Source organism: Leptonychotes weddellii, chromosome 2 (genome assembly GCF_054177405.1).
Source record: "Leptonychotes weddellii isolate Sample4059 chromosome 2, ASM5417740v2, whole genome shotgun sequence".
NCBI classification, from domain to species: Eukaryota; Metazoa; Chordata; class Mammalia; order Carnivora; family Phocidae; genus Leptonychotes; species Leptonychotes weddellii.
In genome coordinates this window covers 4,851,642-4,872,406 of record NC_138370.1, presented here as the reverse complement: position 1 = coordinate 4,872,406, position 20,765 = coordinate 4,851,642, and the positions used below count along the sequence as shown (strand labels likewise).

Sequence of the window (20,765 nt, the reverse complement as noted above, 5' to 3'; positions counted from 1 at the left end):
CCCCTTGTTGTTTTAAGTAAACTCTACACCCAGCGTGAGGCTGGAACTCATGACCTTGAGATCAAGAATCACATGCTCTACTGACTGAGCCAGCCAGGGGCCCCTATAATTCATTGTTTTTTAATATAATTACAGAGTTTTGCAGCCACCAACACAATCAATTTAAAACATTCTCATCACCCTAGAATGTGACCTTGTGCCCTTTACATCACCCTCCATACCCCCCAGCCCAGGGCAAATACTAATCTACTCTCTGTCTCCATGGATTTGCCTCTTCTGAATATGTCATGTAAGTGGAATCATACAGTGTGTGGTCTTTGTGTCTGGCTTCTTTCTCTTAAAATGGTGTTTTCAAGATTCCTCCATGTTGTAGCATGTACCGGAATTTCACTTTTTTAAATTATCAAATAATATTCCATTGTATGGCTATATCACATATATCCATATGATGTATGATTTGTAAGTATTTTTTCCCATTTTGTGGGTTGTTGTTTTTGTATATGTCCTTTACAGTTTCCTTTGAAGCAAAAGGTTCTAATACTTATGAAGTCCAGTTTATTTTTTGTTTCTTATGCTTTCAACGTCATTTAAGAAACTATTGACAAATCCGAGATCAGGAAGATTTACTTCTATATTTTCTTTTGAGAATTTTATAGTTTTAGCTCTGACAGTTTAGATCTTCAATCCATTTGGAGTTAGTTTCTGTGCATGGTGTGAGGTAGGGGTCTGATTTCATCCTTTTTTGTGTGGGTATCTGGTTGTCCCAGCACCATTGTTGAAAAGATGATTCCTTCCCAGTGACTTTTGTCAGTGATTTTGACAAGAGTCAAAATCATTTAACCAGGGGCTCCTGGGTGGTTTAGTCAGTTAAGCGTCCCACTCTTGATGTTGGCTCAGGTCATGATCTCAGGGTTGTGAGCTCTGCTTCAGGCTCTGCACTCAGCAGGGATCTGCTTGAGGTCATCTCCCCTCCCCCACCCTGCCCATGATCCCTCTTTCTCTCTCTCTTAAAAAAAATAAAAAATCAATTAACCATACACTTGAGGATCCCCTCTGGCTTTGGTGTGTATTTCCCTGATGACTTGTACTAAATGTAAGATCACATGCTTAGTGACTATTTGTCTTTGGTTTAAATCTTTTGCCCATTTGTAAAAATTGGGTTTTTGTCTTTTTGATATTGAGTTACAGGTGATTTTTAGATATTATTCATATCAATATTTTTGATCAGGTACGCATACTGTAAATATCTGATCTCAGTCTGTGATGACTTTTCATTTTCTTTGTTGTGTCTTTCAAAACACACCAGTTTTTTATTTTATGAAGTGCAGTTTTTCATTTTCTTCTTTTATCCTTTGTGTTTTTGATATTCTGTCTGAGTGTCTTGGCTTACTTCGAAATTGTGAATCTCTTCTTCCATTTTCTTCTGGGAGTTTATAGTTTTGGCCTTTATGTTTAGTTCTGTAACCTAGAGCATGTGTGCGTGCACGTGTGTGTAAGATGAGGTCAAAGTGTCTCTTTCTACAGTGATGACATTTGCTCCTTCAGAAAATATCTTTTGAGTACTTACTCTCTGCCAGGGGGTTACTGTTGCAACTAGACAGGCGTATCCGCTCCCTTCATGGAACTTAGTTTTTATGAAAGAAACAAGTTTTATAAGTGCAGGGTTTAGTGAATCCCCTGAAGGGAACAGGAGGGTCTTAGCCACGGTGCCCGTTTGTCCTGACAGTGGCTGTGGAGGCCTCTTGTAGTTGGTGACCTGTGAGCTGAGGCACAGAAGATGAGAAGGAACTAGGTGTTCAGAGACTTGGGGACCAGTTTTCTGAGGAACAGGTCGTGGCCTGAGACGGGGTGATGCCAGTGTGTGTGAGGATCTCAGAGTGTCCATGGTTGGGATCTCTGGGGAGAGGAAGCTTAGAGGCAGGGATGTGTTCCTGCAGGGCCGTGGAAGGGATTTGAATTTTACGCACGTCTCTGTCTTTATTCTCAGTATGCCCTCTCCATGTCAGACCTACATGTGGGACTGCCTACTGGGCGAATTCTTGTGGATGAAGCACAGCAGAACTTGCTGTCTTCTGTTAACTACCTCCTGACTTCATTTTCTGTCTTGGTTTAGGTGCCATTTCTTTCCCTGTTGTGCCAGCCAGAGCCCTTTGAATCAGAATGCCTAGTTTCCTGTTCCCATCCTGTTATGGAGAGAGGGCCCCTCACACACAGGAAAGAGAGAAGTCAGCTATTATTACAAGGCTTGTAGTGAAACAGTGGTCCCTTTTTAACCCCTTCCCCCAGTTCCTGTTCCCCAGGGGTAACACCTCTCCACCCATGCATCTTGCTGCAGCTCTGTCTGGACCTCTGTACTCCCAGTTACCGTGGCCCCACTGCTGCCTTACTTTCCAGTTTCCGACACTGTCTAGACTTTGTAGTTGGGAAATGCAAATTTAGCTCTTCAAGTGGCCATGTTCTGGGGGACCCCACACCATGTACGTGCCCCTACTCATTGCACCCACACTGCTTCTCTCCTGATTCGATAAATAAAATCCGCAGCTGATGAGCTAAATCAGCCGTTTTGCTTTACATTATTACAACTGGGAAAGTTGTTTTTAGCTGAATCTGAAAATGCACACACATATATTTCCTTTTGTGTGAAACTTTGTCCTACCTGAGCTCAGCCTGGTATCCTTGAGTCCAGCGCGTTCCTGGTCCTAGTCGTCTGAAAACTGAGCCTGTCACCTGCTCTGGTGGCAGGAGCGAGTGGGGTTCAGTGGCCCTGACTGTGGGCACAGTTAGGGGTGAGGCTGCTGTTCCTCAGACCCCCCCCTTGCTGCCGGAGCCCTTGAGGTCTGAGGAGAGGAGTTCAGTCCCTTGTCCTCCCTCGTCCAGCTTCCAGGCTTGGGTTTCCTTTTCTGTATTTGCTTTTCAGTTCCCCAGACATCTCTTATCTACTCTTTATTTCTGTTGGTCTGTGTCATTTTGTTTTACTTTACTCTCATTTGAATGGGGTTTCGGGGGCAGGAGAGAAAAACATATGTGCTCAGTCCACCAGTTGTAACAAGAGCTCAAGAACATTCCATTTTTATTTCTAAATACTGCTCATTCAAAGATCTCCACCCAGTCCCACAGCTTTGGTGAAACTTGCGACATCTCCTACCCCCACAGTCCCTGACCGGACTCCTTGCCCTCAGTGTTCCTGTCCTGAAACACATCTGCAGAGTGGCCTGTCCAGGGCCCCCCACCTCTCCTAGCACCCTGGGACCCACAGCACGAGGGCCGTTGAAGCTCATGAGCTTGGCAGTAGATACAGCCCTCAGGGCAACCTGTGTGACCTCCTTGTCCTTAGTATCCTCGCTCCAGTGCATTCACTGCAGTCGCACCAAGTGGTGTCTGTTTTCCCAGAATTGTCATGCTGTTGTTCGCTTTGCTGGGCTTTTGTCTGTGCTCTTCTTCCAGACGGAAGATCTGCATCCTCCCAAATCTGCTTCCTCATCAGAATTTAATCTGGTGGTCGCCTCCCACCTAAAGCTTCTCCTGGCTCCCATAGTATCACTTGTGCGCTCTCTCTCTGGTTTCTGCTCTACCTTGTTGTTGTTCTCTTAGTATAATTATTGTGCTGTGTTTTTTTTTTTTAATTTTTTGCATTTTTTGCAAACTTCTTTCATGGCTGGCTTAATAAAAGACAGTTGCATTGTTCTGTCTGCCTCTGCAGTGTATCGGGATCACACACACACACACACAGTTAGCTTTAACTCCATTGTATGCTCATGAGAGAAAAATGAAAAAGGCAAATGAAGCCTTCTTGTGCTAAAAACGGTACTGACCTCACATGCCCTCGGAAGGGGCTTAGGGACCCCAGGGGTCTTCTGACTACACTTTGAGATTCATTAGCCTAGTGGTAAGTAGTATTGTCATTTTGGTGTGTAATCTTCCAGACTTTGCTTAAAATGAGAGATACTGTATTGTATATAGTATACAGCATCATATTTACGTTTCTGAAGTTTTGTTTTTATTCTTAATATATTTGAGAGTTTTCTATATGAATTTGATATATTTTCCCTATTTTTTTGCATTGTATTTTAATTATATTTTCAACTGTCATTTGCATACTAAATGTTGAACAGTGACAGGTTTATGAAATATAGTCGGAGATGCGTGTAGGGGCCGTATTTTAAAAAGATTGAAACAACAGGTAAGTACGATTATTCTGTAAACACAGGAATGATTGAAGGCTTTTGATCAGGGTTGTGGAGAGATGAGTAAAACGTTTTAAGCTTAATCTTTCAGTAATAATATGAATGAGAAGAGTAGGAACTATAGGTAAGGAGATCGTTTAGAAAATTATTGTAATTGTTTAGATTTGAGCGTCTGAATGCTTGGAAGTAGGTAATGGTCGGGGGATTCCCAAGACAGGCAGGGAGGTGTGAAGGCGGTGTAGGGAGAGTGGAAGTGACAGACTGATGACAGACAGTTGCGGGTGGTGGGGCCCAGCCTGGCGAAGCTGGGATCGCCCAGCCAGCTCTCCGTTGAAACACCAGTTTTAGGGGCAAGATAATCTTTCTGGCAGAATTTCTTTAGGGCCCTTCTAGCTCTAGATTATTCCTTTGATGTCCTGTTTACTCTTCTACTATTCATTTAACAGCATATGCTTATACCGTGTGTGTGCCCCGCTCTCCTCAGTCTGAAGTTACTGCATAAAAACCGCTTCCCTTAGCTGCCTCTCACTTCTCCTTTACGCTTTAAAAACACTGTAGAGAGACTGTTTTGGAAAGTTGAATTTATTTTTTATCTTTTTAAGATTTTATTTATTTATTTGAGAGAGAGAGCGCACAAGAGGGGGGAGCGGGAGAGGGAGAAGCAGACTCCCCGGTGAGCAGAGAGCCCGATGCGGGACTCGATCCCGGGACTCCAGGATCATGACCCGAGCCGAACGCAGACGCCGAACTGACTGAGCCACCCAGACGCCCCTCCTCCAGGCATTTTATTTTATTTTATTTATTTATTTTTTTAAAGATTTTATTTATTTGAGAGAGAGCATGAGAGGGGGGAGGGTCAGAGGGGGAAGCAGACTCCCCGCTGAGCAGGGATCCCAATGTGGGACTTGATCCCAGGACTCCAGGATCATGACCTGAGCCGAAGGCAGTTGCTTAACCAACTGAGCCACCCAGGCGCCCAAGATTTATTTATTTATATGTGTGAGAGAGAGAATGAGAGAGCACATGAGAGGGGGGAGGGTCAGAGGGAGAAGCAGGCTCCCCGCTGAGCAGGGAGCCCGATGCGGGACTCGATCCCGGGACTCCAGGATCATGACCTGAGCCGAAGGCAGTCGCTTAACCAACTGAGCCACCCAGGCACCCTGGAAAGTTGAATTTATATTGCCCTTTGTATTTGGTTATAAATGTACTTACTGTAAAAGTCATGTCTGTTCACGTGGCCTGTGCATCTCTTAAATTGCTGACTGATAACATGCGCTGATGCGATGCTGTGTGACTATAACAGGAACAAATTATGCTCTGTCAATTTAATTACACAGATGCCGGACGGCTGGAGCACACATCGATGAAGCACTCTTCCCTGCAGCTAACACTAGGGAACACCTACCAAGCCTAATTAAAAAAAAAGTAAGTATGTGATTTCGACAGTGGCAGTTATGAATGTATTCATTCTTTTTTTCCTAGAAAATGACACTTTGTGGAATATATATATTATATATTAAGAGGTGTTCTAAGTGTTGGAGTTGACGATACTGTTCTTTCCACATAGGGTTTTTAAGAAAGTTACAGACATTAGTGTATCCTTTAAATGCTTTGATGTAATTTGTGAGAAGTGGAAGAGCTGTGTCTGGCCAGTGGAAAACTAAAAGTTGCCAAGAGACTAGCAGACATACAGGTGCACTGGGAACTGCTTCAGAATTCAGTTTTTTATGTCTGCAGCAAAATATCTTTGTTCTGCTGTTTAGCTGGAAAATCTCAAAAGTCGGATGCAGAAATACCCAAGTTATTTATTAAATAATTAAGTGCAAACATAAAGACACTGGCTTTCCTCTGAGGTCTAGTTCACATTTGATCCATAACATTTTTACTCTTTTATTATTTAAAAGTTTTAATTGTGATTTCTTTATTTGAGGTAAACTGGTTTACTAGGAAACGTCAGAGTTGCTTTGTTTTCACATGAGGATCCCTGTTGGGGAGGAGATTTGCAGACTTTGTCCAAACTGAGTTAGACAGACTAGACCCATACATTTCCTGTAGGTTAAGGAAGACGGTCCCGTGGGCGTCTCAGATTTTCTGTAAATGGTGAATTCTGTATCTCAGACATTTCATCTCGGGCAAGCTGGGATTTGCAGGGCGGTGACGGACAAACTTAACTCCGGTCTCTGTCCAGATATCCTTCAGTTAGAGTGATGGACAAACAACTCCAGTCTCTGTCCAGATTTCCTTCGATTAGAGGTGAATTAGAGCCTCTAAGTCCCCACTCTAAGTGATACCGCCAAGCAATAGCTGTGTCTACCCTTTTAGAAGTAAACGACTTATTTTAAAAACATATTAATAATATGAGTATATTTTCATCGTAAAACATTGGGTAAACACAGATAAGGCAAATACCTCTCTTAATGTCTCTTTCCTCAAAATAAGCAATTTTTGGTTTGACTTGGGTCCTTGCGGATGGTCTTCAGTACACGTACACTACAGACGCATGCACACACACGCACACGCACACACACATTTGTACAGTGAGGTTCTGTGTTACGTGTATCGTCTGGGAGATTGTTTTTTTCTTCTTCACGTAACAGTGTGTGTTTAACCATTTCACGACAGTATATAGTAGCTCTTCACTCTTCCATATTTATTATATGGCATCAGTGTGTCTTTCTTGGATTTGTGCACTCTTAAATCATTGTCAGTTTTTACTAAGCACGTTGTTTATGTGACATGTTTGAGTTTATTTCTCCAGGTGGATTATCTAGAAATGAAGTGACTGGGTCAAAATGTACATGCACTTTAACAGTTCCACCAATAGTGTACAGGGGTACCTATTTCTTGACACAGTGACTAGTGCTGCATATTATTAATCTTGGTCATTTTCCCTGATCTGAAGCATAAGTAATGACTGCTTACCTACTTCATTTAAATGTCCACTTGTGCCTGAAAACATTCCCTTTCTCTTTTCTTTTTTTGTAAAGATTTTATTTATTTATTTGAGAGAGAGAGAATGAGAGAGAGCACATGAGAGGGGGGAGGGTCAGAGGGAGAAGCAGACTCCCTGCCGAGCAGGGAGCCCGATGCGGGACTCGATCCCGGGACTCCAGGATCATGACCTGAGCCGAAGGCAGTCGCTTAACCAACTGAGCCACCCAGGCGCCCCTCCTTTCTCTTTTCTAAGTGCAGTTGCAAAGCGAACATGCAAAGCGAACATGACTTCAGACCATATTATTTTGGGCTCTTTGACAAGGTTCTCAGCTTCCCTCTCCCTTCTTTCTGTTGCCAGCCTGACCTTTTTGCTTGCTGTTCTTAAATTCACCAAGAGTACTTGTGATTTAGAGCCATTGCATTGCATATCTGTTCCCTCTATCTGGAACATGCTTGCCCCAAACTTCACGTGTGTGACCATTTTTCTAACTTTAGTAGGGCTTTGTGCCAGAGTTCCTGTTTCAGGGAGACCCCCTCTGACTGCTCTGTGTACAGTAGTGTCTCCTTCCCAGTGCTCCAGCTGTCCTGATCCCACTCTTGTGCTGTTTTCCTGACTGTCCGGGGGACTCGCCCCTTTCTGACATACTGTAATAATGGTGGCAGTTAGCTGGGGTTCAGTTGCCAACGAAGATTCACAGGACCCTAAAGGATAATGTTTGAGAATCTGGGGAGCACCCTGGGACCAGGGAGGCCTAAGGGGGACTCTTGTGCTGGTCGTGTACCCCTGTTGTCAGTACATTTACCTCCCCCAACAGCAGAGCCCTCCCACTGGTGATGGGCAGTTGACCAGCTCTGGGAGTTCAAATGCTCCCAGATTCTCTGGACTTACGGTTACAAAGCAACATTGTTCATTAGGACATTGCATGCTGTGCTTGTACTTTGGGGAAAACAGTTCAGGCCAGTTCCAGGCCTGCTGGAATTAACCCTCTTGACACACATAACTTCTGTTTTACTTATTAATGATGTTTATTTTCTGTCATTCTTTAATAGAGTAAAAGCTCCTGATAGCCAGAATCTTCTTCTGTTCCAAGACCAGTGCTTGACACATATCTTTTTATATGTGTCATATATAAGTAATACATAAAAAAAAAATTTCGTTAAATAATGAATGAGAGCAAGTTGCTCAGTCAAGAACACAAGTGTGGGTGTGGGAAAGTTAACCGAAGACATTCTTTGGACATTAGCCTCAGGCTTTATCCTGTTTGTCACACCTTGTATGTGTAGTTCGAGTTTTTGGGTTTTACTGGCTGAATAGAATTACTGTGATTTAAGGCAATAAAGCAGGATTCAATATTGGTTCCTTTCTTTGGTAGTTAGAAAATAATTGTTTTTGTACTTTGTTACCATGTTACGATTTTGGGGGGCAGGAAAGGAGGAGAGATAATTTTAGAGTAACAAAAATAAGGAAAACGACTAATTTTGTTTAAGAACCTTCATGGAAACTAAGATTGCTGGGATCCTGAAAATGCCTCAGAAAACGTAGCTACTTAATGTACAGCCTTGTATCTAGTCTTTCCGTTCTGCTGCAGTTCTTAGGCACAGAAAGAAAGAAATACTGCTGTTTCACATGCAGGGCAAGAAATGCCTCTGTCAGAAGTTGTACTTGCAGTGTTGTGACAGGTATCAGAAGCATCGGGAACAGGTTGTCTCGTTACACAGCTGTGGTACAGTAGTCATTTTTATGTCCTTTCTGCACAGAGGAAGTGTATGCAGCCCAAAGATTTTATTCCTAAAACACCGGAACATGATAAAAGGCTTCAGAAGAAATTTGAGAAAATGGCTACAGAGCTACAAAGGCAGAAGAGAAGTCTGGGTGAGTCCAGGAATCCAGCGTGGTCCCGTGCACCTGTTTCAGCTGCCGGACGGCCGGTGGTGCCCGGGCGGACCCGGCTGCAGGAGACAGGACCGCTGCTGCCGGAGGGCCATGGTGTGAGTTCATGGGCCAAAGTCTCCATCACTCACCACATCGATGGAGCTTTTTACTTCAAGGAATGACTATGGAAAAACAGATTTTGACTAAGAAGCCCTATTAGAATAAACCTCTGTTCATTTCTTTGTTACTTTGTATCTCACTTTGTGTTTTTACCTAATACTTGGTCTTTTTGTTTTGTTACCTAGGATAGGGAAATGTTAGATAATATATTCTTTCCTTTATTTCACTTTAAATATAATTTTTATCTTTCAATTATTCCTTACTAAAGCTAAAAAAAATGAAACACATTTCATTGTCTTTGGGCTTTCAGAATACCTATTTACACATTAGCCCATAGTTGTATTTTTGCTCTTTTAAAGGTATATTTTCTTTTAACTTTGCCTTTTGTTTGCTTTTTTTTGCCTCCAGCAGTTTGAATTTTATGTTCATTGGTCCATATTTCTTTTTTTTTTTTTTAAAAGATTTTATTTATTTATTTGACAGAGAGATAGCGAGAGCAGGAACAGAAGCAGGGAGAGTGGGAGAGGGAGAAGCAGGCTTCCTGCCGAGCAGGGAGCCCAATGTGGGACTCGATCCCAGAACCCTAGGATCATGACCTGAGCCGAAGGTGGATGCTTAATGACTGAGCCACCCAGGCTCCCGGTCCAGTTTTGTTTTTAAATATCCTACTTGGAGTTCACAGAGGTACTTGAATTCTTTTTCCCCCTTCTGTGCATCAGTTTGTATATTGTCTATTGATCTTTTTTTACAGTTCATTAATATGTTTTTCTGCCATGTCTAATCTGCTATAAAATCCATCTGTTCAGCTCATAATTTTGGTTATTTTATTTGCAGTTCTAGGGTTTCTGTTTTTTTTTTTTATAGACTCTGTTATTCTGATTAAATCACTCACATTTTTTCTTTTCATCTTTCTTTGCTTCTATCTGCAATATCTAGAATGCCTATGTTGTTTTATATGATGTTTTTTTTCTCTTGTTTTTTTGTTATATACGTCCTGTCTCTTAGTAGGAATGGATGGTTTTTGTAATTGAAGGCAAGTCATTAGTTATAAAATATGTTTGAAGCTCTAGGCATTATTATTTTCCTTTTTATTTTTAAAGATTTTATTTATTTATTTGAGAGAGAGAGAATATGAGACGGGGGAGGGTCAGAGGGAGAAGCAGACTCTCCGCTGAGCAGGGAGCCCGATGTGGGGCTCGATCCTGGAACTCCAGGATCATGACCTGAGCCGAAGGCAGTCGCCTAACCAACTGAGCCACTCAGGCGCCCTGGCATTATTATTTTCTTAGACACAAAGTTTCTAGTTCCCTCTGCTAAGCAGTTGGAGTGGGGCCTTGTTGGCTTTATCTGGACTGATTTGAATAGGAGCTTCACTGACTTTTGGTAAGGCTTGGTAGACTTCTGATTTGACACTGATGCCAGAGCGTGGCCATCTAGACCTTTCCTTTTTTTTTTTTTTTTTAAGATTTTTATTTATTTATGAGAGAGAGAAAGAGAGACAGCAGGAGCAGGGGTAGAGGGAGAGGGAGAAGCAGGCTCCCCGTTGAGCAGGGAGCCTGACGTGGGGCTCAATCCCAGGACCCTGAGATCATGACCTGAGCTGAAGGCAGACACTTAACCGACTGAGGCACCCAGATGCCCCCATCTAAACCTTTCCACTGAAAGCCTGGCATGATAACTAGGATCTCTTCCCCTGACTGGTCCTGAACTCCCATTTTCATCTCTCAGTGAAAATACACCACAGAGAACTTTCCATTTCACAGAAGAATTTGGCTTAACTTTTAGTATCCTGCCATTTGTAGCTTCAGAATTGGGCAACTTTCTTGAAGATAAAATCACATACGTGCAAGGACCTGTTTTCTACTACACCCTGTTCAGTGGGATTTGGTGCCGCAAAGCCTTTGGTTTTTTCTTTAGTTTGTTGATACTGATAAACACTCAGCTTGTGTCTTTGTTTCTCAGCAACTGCTGTGTGCCTGGTCAAAGACTGGACCTTCAGCCTCTGCCCCAGGTGTCTTAATGGTAAATCCTCCTGGGGGTAAAAACATCCACTGCTTGTCAGCTGGCCTCTCAGTGCTCCTCCTTTCCAGAATCTTGACTCCTCTGATCCTGGTCTCTTCAATAGTTCCCTGATGCTTTTACACAGACATTATTTGTATTTTATATAGATTCTATATTTTCTTTTTCTCTTTGTAGGCATTAGTTGGCTTCAAGATACTTTATTTCTTTATCTTGAATCATTTGTAAAACCTTAAAGCACTTGAACAGTGGCGTAATCACTGTTGTTTATGATTGCGTTTTGCACAAGGCTACAGATATCACATAATGAACTTGGGAGATCTAGGTAGCAACAGGCTGCTTCTCTGGAATCAAAAAATAGGGAAATTTTTGTCCTGATGTGTTTAATCATAGAGTCATTTCTATTCTTTTTTTTTTTTTTTTTTGCAGTATAATTGACCGAACATTAGTTTCAACTGTATGGTGTAATGATTCACTGTTTGTGTATGTTGTAAAATGATCACCACAAGTCCAGTTAACGTCTGTCACCATACATATTTACAAAGCATTTTTTTTTCTCATGATAGAACTTTCAAGACCCAGTTTCCCCAGCTACTTTCAAATTGTAGTACGGTGTTACTAACTGTAGTCACCATGCCATACATTACATCCCATGACTCACTCATTTTATAACTGGGAATTTGTACCTTTGGAGCCCCTTCACCCATTTTACTCATCCCCCCACCCCGGGGCCTCAGACAACCACCAGTCTGTTCTCTCTACCCATGAGCTTGGTTGTTTTGATTTTTGTTTTCTGATTTTGTTTATAGATTCCACATATAGTGACATCATACAGTATTTATCTTTCTCTCTCTGACTTATTTCACTCAGTGTAATGTGCTCAAGGTCTATCCATGCTGTCACGAATGGCAAGGTTTGTTCTTTTTTATGGCTGAATAGTATTCCTCTGAGTGTGTATGCGTGTGCATGTGTTTGTGTGTGTGTACATACCACGTTTCTTTATTAAGCCATAGTGGACATGTAGGTTGTTTCCATGTCTTGGCACTTGTAAATAATGTTGCAGTGAACCTGAGGGGGGTGCAGATATCTTTTTGCATTAGTGTTTTCCTTTATTGTTTTTTTCTTTAGTGTTTTCATTTCCTTCAGGTAAATAAATTCCCAAAATTGGAATTACTGGCTCTTTTGGAAGTTCGATTTTTAATTTTTTAAGAAAGCTCCATAGAGTTTTCCACAATGGCTACACCAATTTACATTTCCATCAAGAGTACACAAGAGTTCCTTTTCTGTACATCCTTGCCAACACTTGTTATTTCTGGTCTTTTTGATAATAATCATTCTAATATGTGGTTAGAATCTCATTGTGGTTTTGATTTGCATTTCCCTCCTGATGAGTAGTGCTGACTCTTTTTTATGTACCTGTTGGATATTTGTATGTCTTCTTTGGAAAAATGTCTTGTTTAGATCTCTTGCCCATTTTTAAAATTGGATTTTTTTTTTTTTTTTTTGCTACATGTAGTCTTTTAATGATTTATAAAAATACTTTAGAACATCATGAAACTCTGAAGTACCATATGTGTTTTTTGTATTTCTCTTTTTTGCCTTTTTCACTACCTAAATTCAGTGTTTCAGACCAATCCCAACACATCAGTGATACATGTAAGCAATTTCGGTAACTACGTAATGCATGGCATAAAAATAAGAAGCACTAATTCCTCTACTTTTTTGTTGTAGTGTATATTGCCATATCACAGATTCTCTGCTCTGTATTTTGAAATTTTTCATGCAGAATTATCAAGCTTTATTTTAAATCTGTCATGGTAATGGAACAGAATTGACTAGAACATTTAGCTTGTATATACAGTGCTGCCAGATAATTTCCAAAAACATTGCCTTTATCATTTGTTTTTTTTCAGAGTCATCCCAGTGCCTGAGAATCAGGCCTCTTTCTCTTGGTGCCATGCTGGTCCCTCCCTAACAGCCTCTCACTAACTGGTCTGTGCTGCTCCAGACAGACACGTGGAGTAACTCTTGACATCCCTTTCTGCCTGATGCCAGTTACCCACCATGATCCTTACCCCCTGCTTCTGGATGATTGCTTGACTCCTCCACTGATCTTTCTCTAAGCATCAACCCCATGGGAACCCTCCTAGTGGCTCCTTGACTGGGCCCTAGAGGCGCTGTGTCCTCAACCACCCATCAGCTGTACTTGCGTGAGAAGGGTGTAAACCAGAAGTCAGGTGCACACCCCACCCAGGGCTTCTACTTCCTCAGGTCATCATAAGGAAAAGTATTTCGCATGGAACCCTGTGTTTCACCTGCCCTGCGGCACCGCTCGCCCTCTGTAGTCTGGTCAGGTCAGCCCTGTACCGCTTTCCTGTCAGCTTTATACTCTTGCTTTTTGGGCCTTCTTACACCACAGTAATGGTGTATTTTAAAAGAATTTGGCAATATGGTACTAAAGAACTTTTATCTTTTTGGATCAAATTTATATCTTAATAAAAATTGCCTTTTAAACACTACAATATAAGGTATTACAGATAGAACTGACATGTCTGCATGTTGGCAGAAGTGTGGTTAGAGTTGTTCAGGCTTAAGAGTTGCAAAGAAGATGCTGAATGATTCTTGGTCTTTTTATTGGTGGGTGAGGGGAGGTGGTCAGAGCCCTGAAGTTCTCCTTGAGCATGTGCCAGGTATGGATTCCAGAAAAACACATACCTGTGCACCCATACCCAGTTTAGCCATCATTTCATGGCTGACGGACTCCTGACCCCAAAGTTGATATGTGTGTCTGTTGAGGGTCGGAGAGGGTTGGTTAGTGGTGGTGGTTTCTGAGACCTAGAGTTAACACTACTCCTAGAGGCAGAACTGTTTCTGCACCCATCTTAGGTTCTCAGCTCGTAGAACCTTATGTTGAACAAGGAGAGGCAATTGTGGAAAAGTAAGATATAAGGGAACCAAAGGAGGATAAGAGGTCCTTTAATAAGGCCTGTTTTACAGAATTCTCTTGGCGTCAGCTCCTCTTCTCTGGTGATAAAGTGGAGGGGGTGCATCTTTCAAAGGGGAGTTTTATCTCCTGCCTTCAGGAAGAAGCTTGGGGTGGGGTGGGGAGTGTCAGAGCATCTTTCTTTCACCTGCTGTGATTTAAGAGCATTCTGCTCAAAATAATCCTTATGCCAAAGTGACATGTTTGGGGTGATGTATTCTGTCGCTCTTCATCAGCATTTAGGAACCAGATTGCACTCTGGCTTTACCTTCTTGCTAGTTGTGTGATCCTGGATATAAACAAGTTACTTAACTTTTGTGTCTTGGTTTCTTCATCTTTACATGGGGAGACTGATAATCTGATGCACTGGGTTTGGGAAAGGTTGAATGAAACAGTGACGTATTGTGCTTAGCCCAGTGCCTGGCGCATGACATTCCTCAGCAAACATTAGCCAGCAGTTTTCGCACCAGTGTTACTGCTTGTGGGCTGGTGGGCTGAAGATAGACTGTTGGTAGCAGTGGGTAATGATGTTGCAGGGGACGAGGAAGACCGTGGGTGTTGGGAAGGGGGTTGTTCCTTGAAAGGAATCCTATTGTTGAAGTATTAAACCTTCTGGCCTTTTATTTTTTTAGCTAAATAAAGTTTTGTTTATTTTCAGATAATGACGTACCTGTTCTCTTATTTGAATCTAATGGCTCATTGATGTATAGTCCCACAATTAAAATGTGCAGCGGCCAGCATAGTCTAATGGAGAAGAGATTACAGGAGATGAAGGAGAAAAGGGAGAACCTCTCCCCTACCTGTAAGTGCTCACATTTTATAAAGTGAAAGTGAGGCAAATTGTTGGGTAAGTTGTGCTAGAAGGGTTTTTTTCCCTCTTTACCTAGGTATTTTAGTTGTTTCTTGATTCTAACAGATTTTTATCTGTTTCTGGGTAGACTTTGTTAATATTTTCTTCCAGAAAATCTTATGCTTCATTGAGATTTTTAAAGCCTATGTCGAGTTTATAGTTTTAAAGCATATATTTTAAGCATATATTCGGTGTGTAGTGTTGGATGTATAGGTTGAGAATCCTATTTTTTATAGCCCCTTTGTAATTTTTAAAATCTTTGGGTTGTTTTCCTTTAAAAAAAAAATAAATCGGGCTCTTCTTTTGAGGGACTCTGCTTTTAGACTAAGTATCTCATGCCTTAGTTTTTGTTTTTCTTTATTTCTGTTATATTGAAAATTTTTTTTAAAGATTTTATTTATTTGAGAGAGAGTGAGCAAGCTTGAGCAGGGGAAGAGCAGAGGGAGAAGCAGGCTCCCCACTGAGCGCAGAACCTGACGTGGGGCTTGATCCAGGGACCCTGAGATCATGACCTGAGCCGAAACCCAGAGTTGGCTGCATTAACCGACTGAGCAACCCAGGTGCCCCTCAAAATCTCTTCTAACTTTATAGCCTATGGTTTAATCCTTTTTTAACCTGATACATGTAGATTATTTTTTATGATTCTCATCATCCGTAATAGATTTGAGTAAGTTTTTTGTGCTTATTGTTTTATAGTAGGTCTGGGAAATGAAGTACCAGGTGTAAGTCGATGTTTGTGTGGAAGAGCAGAATGTGTTGGCTTACCATGGGCTTCACCTACTAACATGTCAGAGTTGTATCTGATGAAGTGTGCAATTATGTTTTCAGCTTCGCAGATGCTTGAGAAGTCTCATGATAACCCAGCTAACTCCCCATGGGAAGCTTCTTGGAACATTTCACATGATGCTTTGTGTTCAGGTAAAATTATTTTCTTTTCTGTGATATATTTAAACTATGAGAACATGGTGATTTTCTTATTTGGAGTACCTTCTGATGTCAAGAACAGTTGGTTAAAAACTAGAATTCATGAATTTTACCCTGAAATTAGGTATTAAAATAAAAAATAGGTATTGTAATACAGTTAGGGCATAAGAAATTGCATGAGTTAAACCTCCTTTTTGGCTCCTACAGTTTTTCTCCTAGGCATTTAATTTCTTGGCACAGAATCAATTGCTCATTTTTTTAAAAATTCATGTTGTATGTACTAACTTGCATGCAGTATAAACTGTGTATTACTGAGAACAGTATGAGAAATGCTTGTTTCACACCATGGGTAAAGACTGTGGGACATGTGACTGAAGGGGGTAAGTGAGGTGTGTAGACATCATTAAAAAAATTAGAAGGTAAATGGCAGATTTTCTGCCTAGAAGCAGAGTGTTGGAAAGAATAAAATTAGGGTTTTATATTATACGTACACTTTAAATGTGGGAGCCTGTGTTTCACTTTGAATGATAATTTTTCATGCTCATATGGCTTTCCTTTGAGTAAGTTTTAAGAAATGTGATATAAGCACCCAGTGTCACCTACAGAAGGGCCCAGGTAAGTAGCAGAGCTACGAAAGCCACAACAGTGACAGATGACAAACAGTAGGAAGGTGTCAGGAGTTTAAATCACAGCTTCCTTTGAGTGTGGCTTATTCTTATAATCTCTTGGTGTGTATCAAAATTACGCATCTGTCTTAAATAATCTCCGTCTTTTTATTTTTTACGCGATGTACTTATTTTATATAAGTTGGACACGAGTGGTAGTAACTAACACAGAGTTCATTTTTCCAGTCTTGGGCGCTGGTGTCTGTGTCTTTTATGCTGTACCACATTTAATTCTCTCACTGGCCCTACGAAGTACATATCATTGTCACTCCCTTTGTGTCCATGAGAAAGCTAGGCCCGAGAGGTCAAACAGCTCGTAAAAGTTGACATCGGTTGTGAGTGGCTAGCCCAGGATTCGAACTTAGGCAGTCTGACCTCAGGATTTATGCTTCATGACATGCACACTGCTTGTCAGCTTTTTGAAAAGTGTGTTAAGCTTGTTGAGCTGCTAATGTTAAAAGTGTCTTGTATTTCTAGCTCCTCACGTGGAGACACGCAGGCTCCCTGACTTGGTGTGGGGACAGTGCCACCCCCGCTAGGGGCTTCCCTCCACTCCCTGCTGGTTACTTCCGTTCTTCTTTAGAAGGAGAGCCTTTAGTAGTTTTGGGTTAAAGACTTCAGATTCCAGAAAATAGTGTCTGTGCTCTGGGAGCTTCTAGGCTATTGAGAGGGACAGATAGGAATACTAATAATAATAGGACACATGCTTTTGGGAACTTCCGGCAAAGCTCTGCGTAACAGAGGAGGATGTGTGTAACTAGCCCTGGTGAAGTGGGAGGACTCGGAGATTTTTCAACATCCGAGGTGGGTTTTGAGTAGGATTGACCCAGATTAAAGCTTGGAGTGAAGGCAAGGCCTGGAGGTAGAAACGTGTGTACAGTTTTCAGGAGATGGGTGGCAGCCTAGCAATGCTCTCAAGAAATGTATAGAACATGTGGGAAGTCAGAACCATAAGATCTCCCAGGTGGTTTGCTTTGGAGTATAAATGCAGCATGAGGACTTGCGGCTGGAGGACAGAGAATTCAGGTGGGCTGCTTCGTGGAAGACTAGACCTTGATGTAGATGGTAGCATTAGTTCTTACCTTTTAGTATTGACCTCCTTGAGAATTTAATGACAAGGTTTGGATGCTTTTCCTAGAAGGAAGTGCACATGCATATGAATGTTCAGAAAGTGAGCATAACAGTTTTAGAGGTTTGTCCCCGCCCTCCCCACAGTCCCCATGCCCTCGATGCCCGGTTCCTTAGTGAAAAATGCTGGCCTGAAAGGTGTCCTCAGGTGGAAATGAGAAGAACCAGGATATGGTTGGTACTCTTTTTAACCAATAACTATGTTTAAGAAGTACTGCTTTATTGGTTAACCGAAAGTTACTTTTATAATAATTGAAACCATTTAAAAAGTTAATTCTTCATTAATACTTTCCAGATGAATCCTTTGCTCGTGACCTGCACTCATCTTTTGACGATCTTTGTGGAAATGCGAGATGTGGAAGTCAGGAAGGGAAACTGGGAGGAATTGTGGATGAAATTAAAAGTGATGTGTGTGTTCCTTCACCTGCACTGAAGACAAGTAGCATCCATTCATCAGCATCTCCCAGTTACCTCAGTCAGTTAACTCCTCGGAAACCCATGGGTAATCTTTCCAAAGAAGAGATTCTTCGGCCAGGAGATCCTGCAGGTGAGGTAGTCACCCCGGACAAGCAGGAAGCGGCCAGGATGGTGTTTGATGAGAAACACAGCTTGTCCCCTATGTTACCTGCAACCAAACGCCGCCCTTCGGGACGTTCACGATCCAAGAGCTCTTCAGCAAAGAGAAAAAGAATGTCTGAGAGCTCGGATGCGCCCCCCGAAGAGAGACTGAAGAAGAAGGGGTGCGGTGGGAAGCCTGCCGGGCCGCGGGTGCAGCTGTGGACATCGGGAAGCCGCCTGAAGCTCCCGGCCGGGTGTGCTGTTGAGACCCCTGGCTGTGGGGTGTCCTCGTACGATGATTATTTTTCACCTGATAATCTTAGGGAAAGGAGTTCAGAGGCTCTTCTTCCTGGATTTCAGCCATCTGTAGGCCTTGCTCGGTTCAGCTACAGGGGAGGTCTTTCTCAGAGGGAGAGAAGAAACCTGCTGCAGATGGCGGACTTTTCCTGCATTGGTAAAAATCCCAGGTCAGTCGACATGACCGATGTAACAGCAAAAACTAGCTGCAGTCTTCAGAAGCCTACACAGCACACGGCAGACACAATGTGGGGTTGCCTGACCTCTGAGGGAATGTGTGCTGCTGAAGGAACCCCAGGCTGTTGTCAGCAGGCTGGTGCTCAGAGAAGAGCAGGCCCGCATGCAGAGGGGAACAGATGCTGTCACGTGGATGATGAGCCCGCTCTGCCGCAGGGGCATGGAGGGGAGGGACTTGATGGCGATTTCACTCCTCTGGAAGGGAGCAGCACGGAAATGAAAGAATTGCTGGACATGAGAAGCGTACAGAAAGAAGATAGCACTTCTCAAATGTGGAATTCATCTGGTGGTGAAGCGCGGTGTGATCATGAGCTCGATTTTGTGGGTGATTGTACTGTGGACAAAGCTACAGAAGGAAGGGAACCGTCATCCAGTGGATGCGATGGAAGTATGTGAATCTCCTTTACAAGTACCTTTGTTGCAGGAATATGTGCTGGTGTGGCCGTCTTGTAATGTCATCACCACCTTTCCATAATTAAATAGTTCCTTTTTTCCTTTTTTTAATTTTAAAGAATGTGTGTGTGATATTTTCCAGTGATGCATTCTGTAGGGATAGGTGCTCACCCCCCTCTGGAGTTTCTAGGTGCCTGGGTCCAGTCTGCTGTTAGGAATACATCTGTCCCAGGCCTTTCCGTGTAGGGCCCAAGAGCCAGTGATGCCTAATGTGAATAGTTGACTAGAGCAAACACTCCCTTGTCTCTGGAGCCTCTTACAAAGATAACGTGACCTTGTGCACAGAAGCGTTCTGCTAGAGGTTTGAGACTGTTTATTTTAGAAGGGAAAGTAAGGCAGTATAGGTATTGATTCCATCAAGAAAAGAGAAGGTACAAGAAAGTAAATGTGGAAATACATTATCAGTATTTATTTTGAAGAAACTTTGGGCAATGTTAGTTACAAAGAAAAAAAAAATTTTTTTTGCTCAGTGTAAGAAGTTCATTGTAACAGGCCTTGTTTGGCTTCTATTTATTTTGCTTTAAGTGTATCACTTAAATAGATTTTCTCCTGTGTGTAATTTAATTGTGACCATCGTAACGAATTCTGTAATTGTGGTAATTGTGTCAAAAGTAACAACATTAGAAAACATTTCACACTTTCTGATTACAAGCACAAATAAATGTCAGCAGTCAAAAGTGATGAAATCTTGAACTTTAACCATCTTTATGTAAAGATTAGGCTAAAATTTTCATAAGACCAACTTTATTCTTCACTATTTGTCTGCTCTCGCCATGATTTTAACCGCCCTTTTCGAGATGGAAAAGTTATGGGTGTGGAAATAATCACTGATGTGTATTTTTTGGTTGGGTATAAATTCCCCAAAATAGTCTCACATAAGAATTAATTTTTATGTTTTTAACCTTATTTTTTTATCTTAGCTTTCTGAAAATAAATTTGACAAACTATATTTTATGTTGGGTTAGGCTTAGTATGTGTTTTCAAAATGTTTATTTTAAAATCTTGTTGACTCTAAGGTTACTATAAATCAGTAGATATATAGAATTGTTTTGGTAGTTAAGAATATCCTGTTCTTAAAGCTTACATTCTCATTTTTCTCAGTTTTTATCTTATTTATTTTTAAAGCCTCTGAATAATATTTAATGGCGTGCGAATATAAATTAAATGAAAAAAAGGCTGGTTTCAGACAGTGTGGTGCACCCCATAACCCCAGTGTTGTTAAGATAAGAGTGCAGTTCTCCTTGGAAGCAGGATGTTCTAGGACTCAGCCCCGTGTCCACCGTCCCCTGGGGTCTGGGGCATGTGGAGGACCATGAGGGGCAAGCACTGGGCCTTCCAGGAGACTTCAGATTTCAGCATCACATGATGGGGGCTGTCACAGCAGTGGGGTGCAGCCAGGGCCCTGCGGTCACTAAATTTTACTCAGAGATGGAACAGACATTCTGTGTGGTCTAATATAAAGATACCTTTTAGAGTCGCCTTGTTTTATGTCATTCCACAGAGACAGAAGATCATTGCATGTTAGGGCAGGAGAGACTTA

The 20,765-nt window shown here is 41.9% G+C and overlaps 1 protein-coding gene across 4 annotated transcripts in view; it reads left to right on the top strand.

Annotated features, from left to right (window-relative positions):
- Positions 1-5,285: 5,285 nt before the first annotated feature.
- The window catches only part of LOC102738310 (microcephalin), a 208,266-nt gene continuing 192,786 nt past the window's right edge, over positions 5,286-20,765 (top strand). The window contains exons 1-5 of one of the 4 annotated variants that reach the window (XM_081807147.1): positions 5,286-5,613; positions 8,879-8,991; positions 14,772-14,915; positions 15,792-15,881; positions 17,976-19,160. In XM_081807147.1, the coding sequence (XP_081663273.1) occupies positions 8,886-8,991; positions 14,772-14,915; positions 15,792-15,881; positions 17,976-19,160 (1,525 nt within the window). In that variant the 5' untranslated portion in view covers positions 5,286-5,613; positions 8,879-8,885. Of the gene's footprint in view, positions 5,614-8,876; positions 8,992-14,771; positions 14,916-15,791; positions 15,882-17,975; positions 19,161-20,765 lie in introns of all 4 variants that reach the window. The other 3 variants (XM_031036541.2, XM_081807162.1, XM_006741172.3) reach the window with 3 other exon arrangements.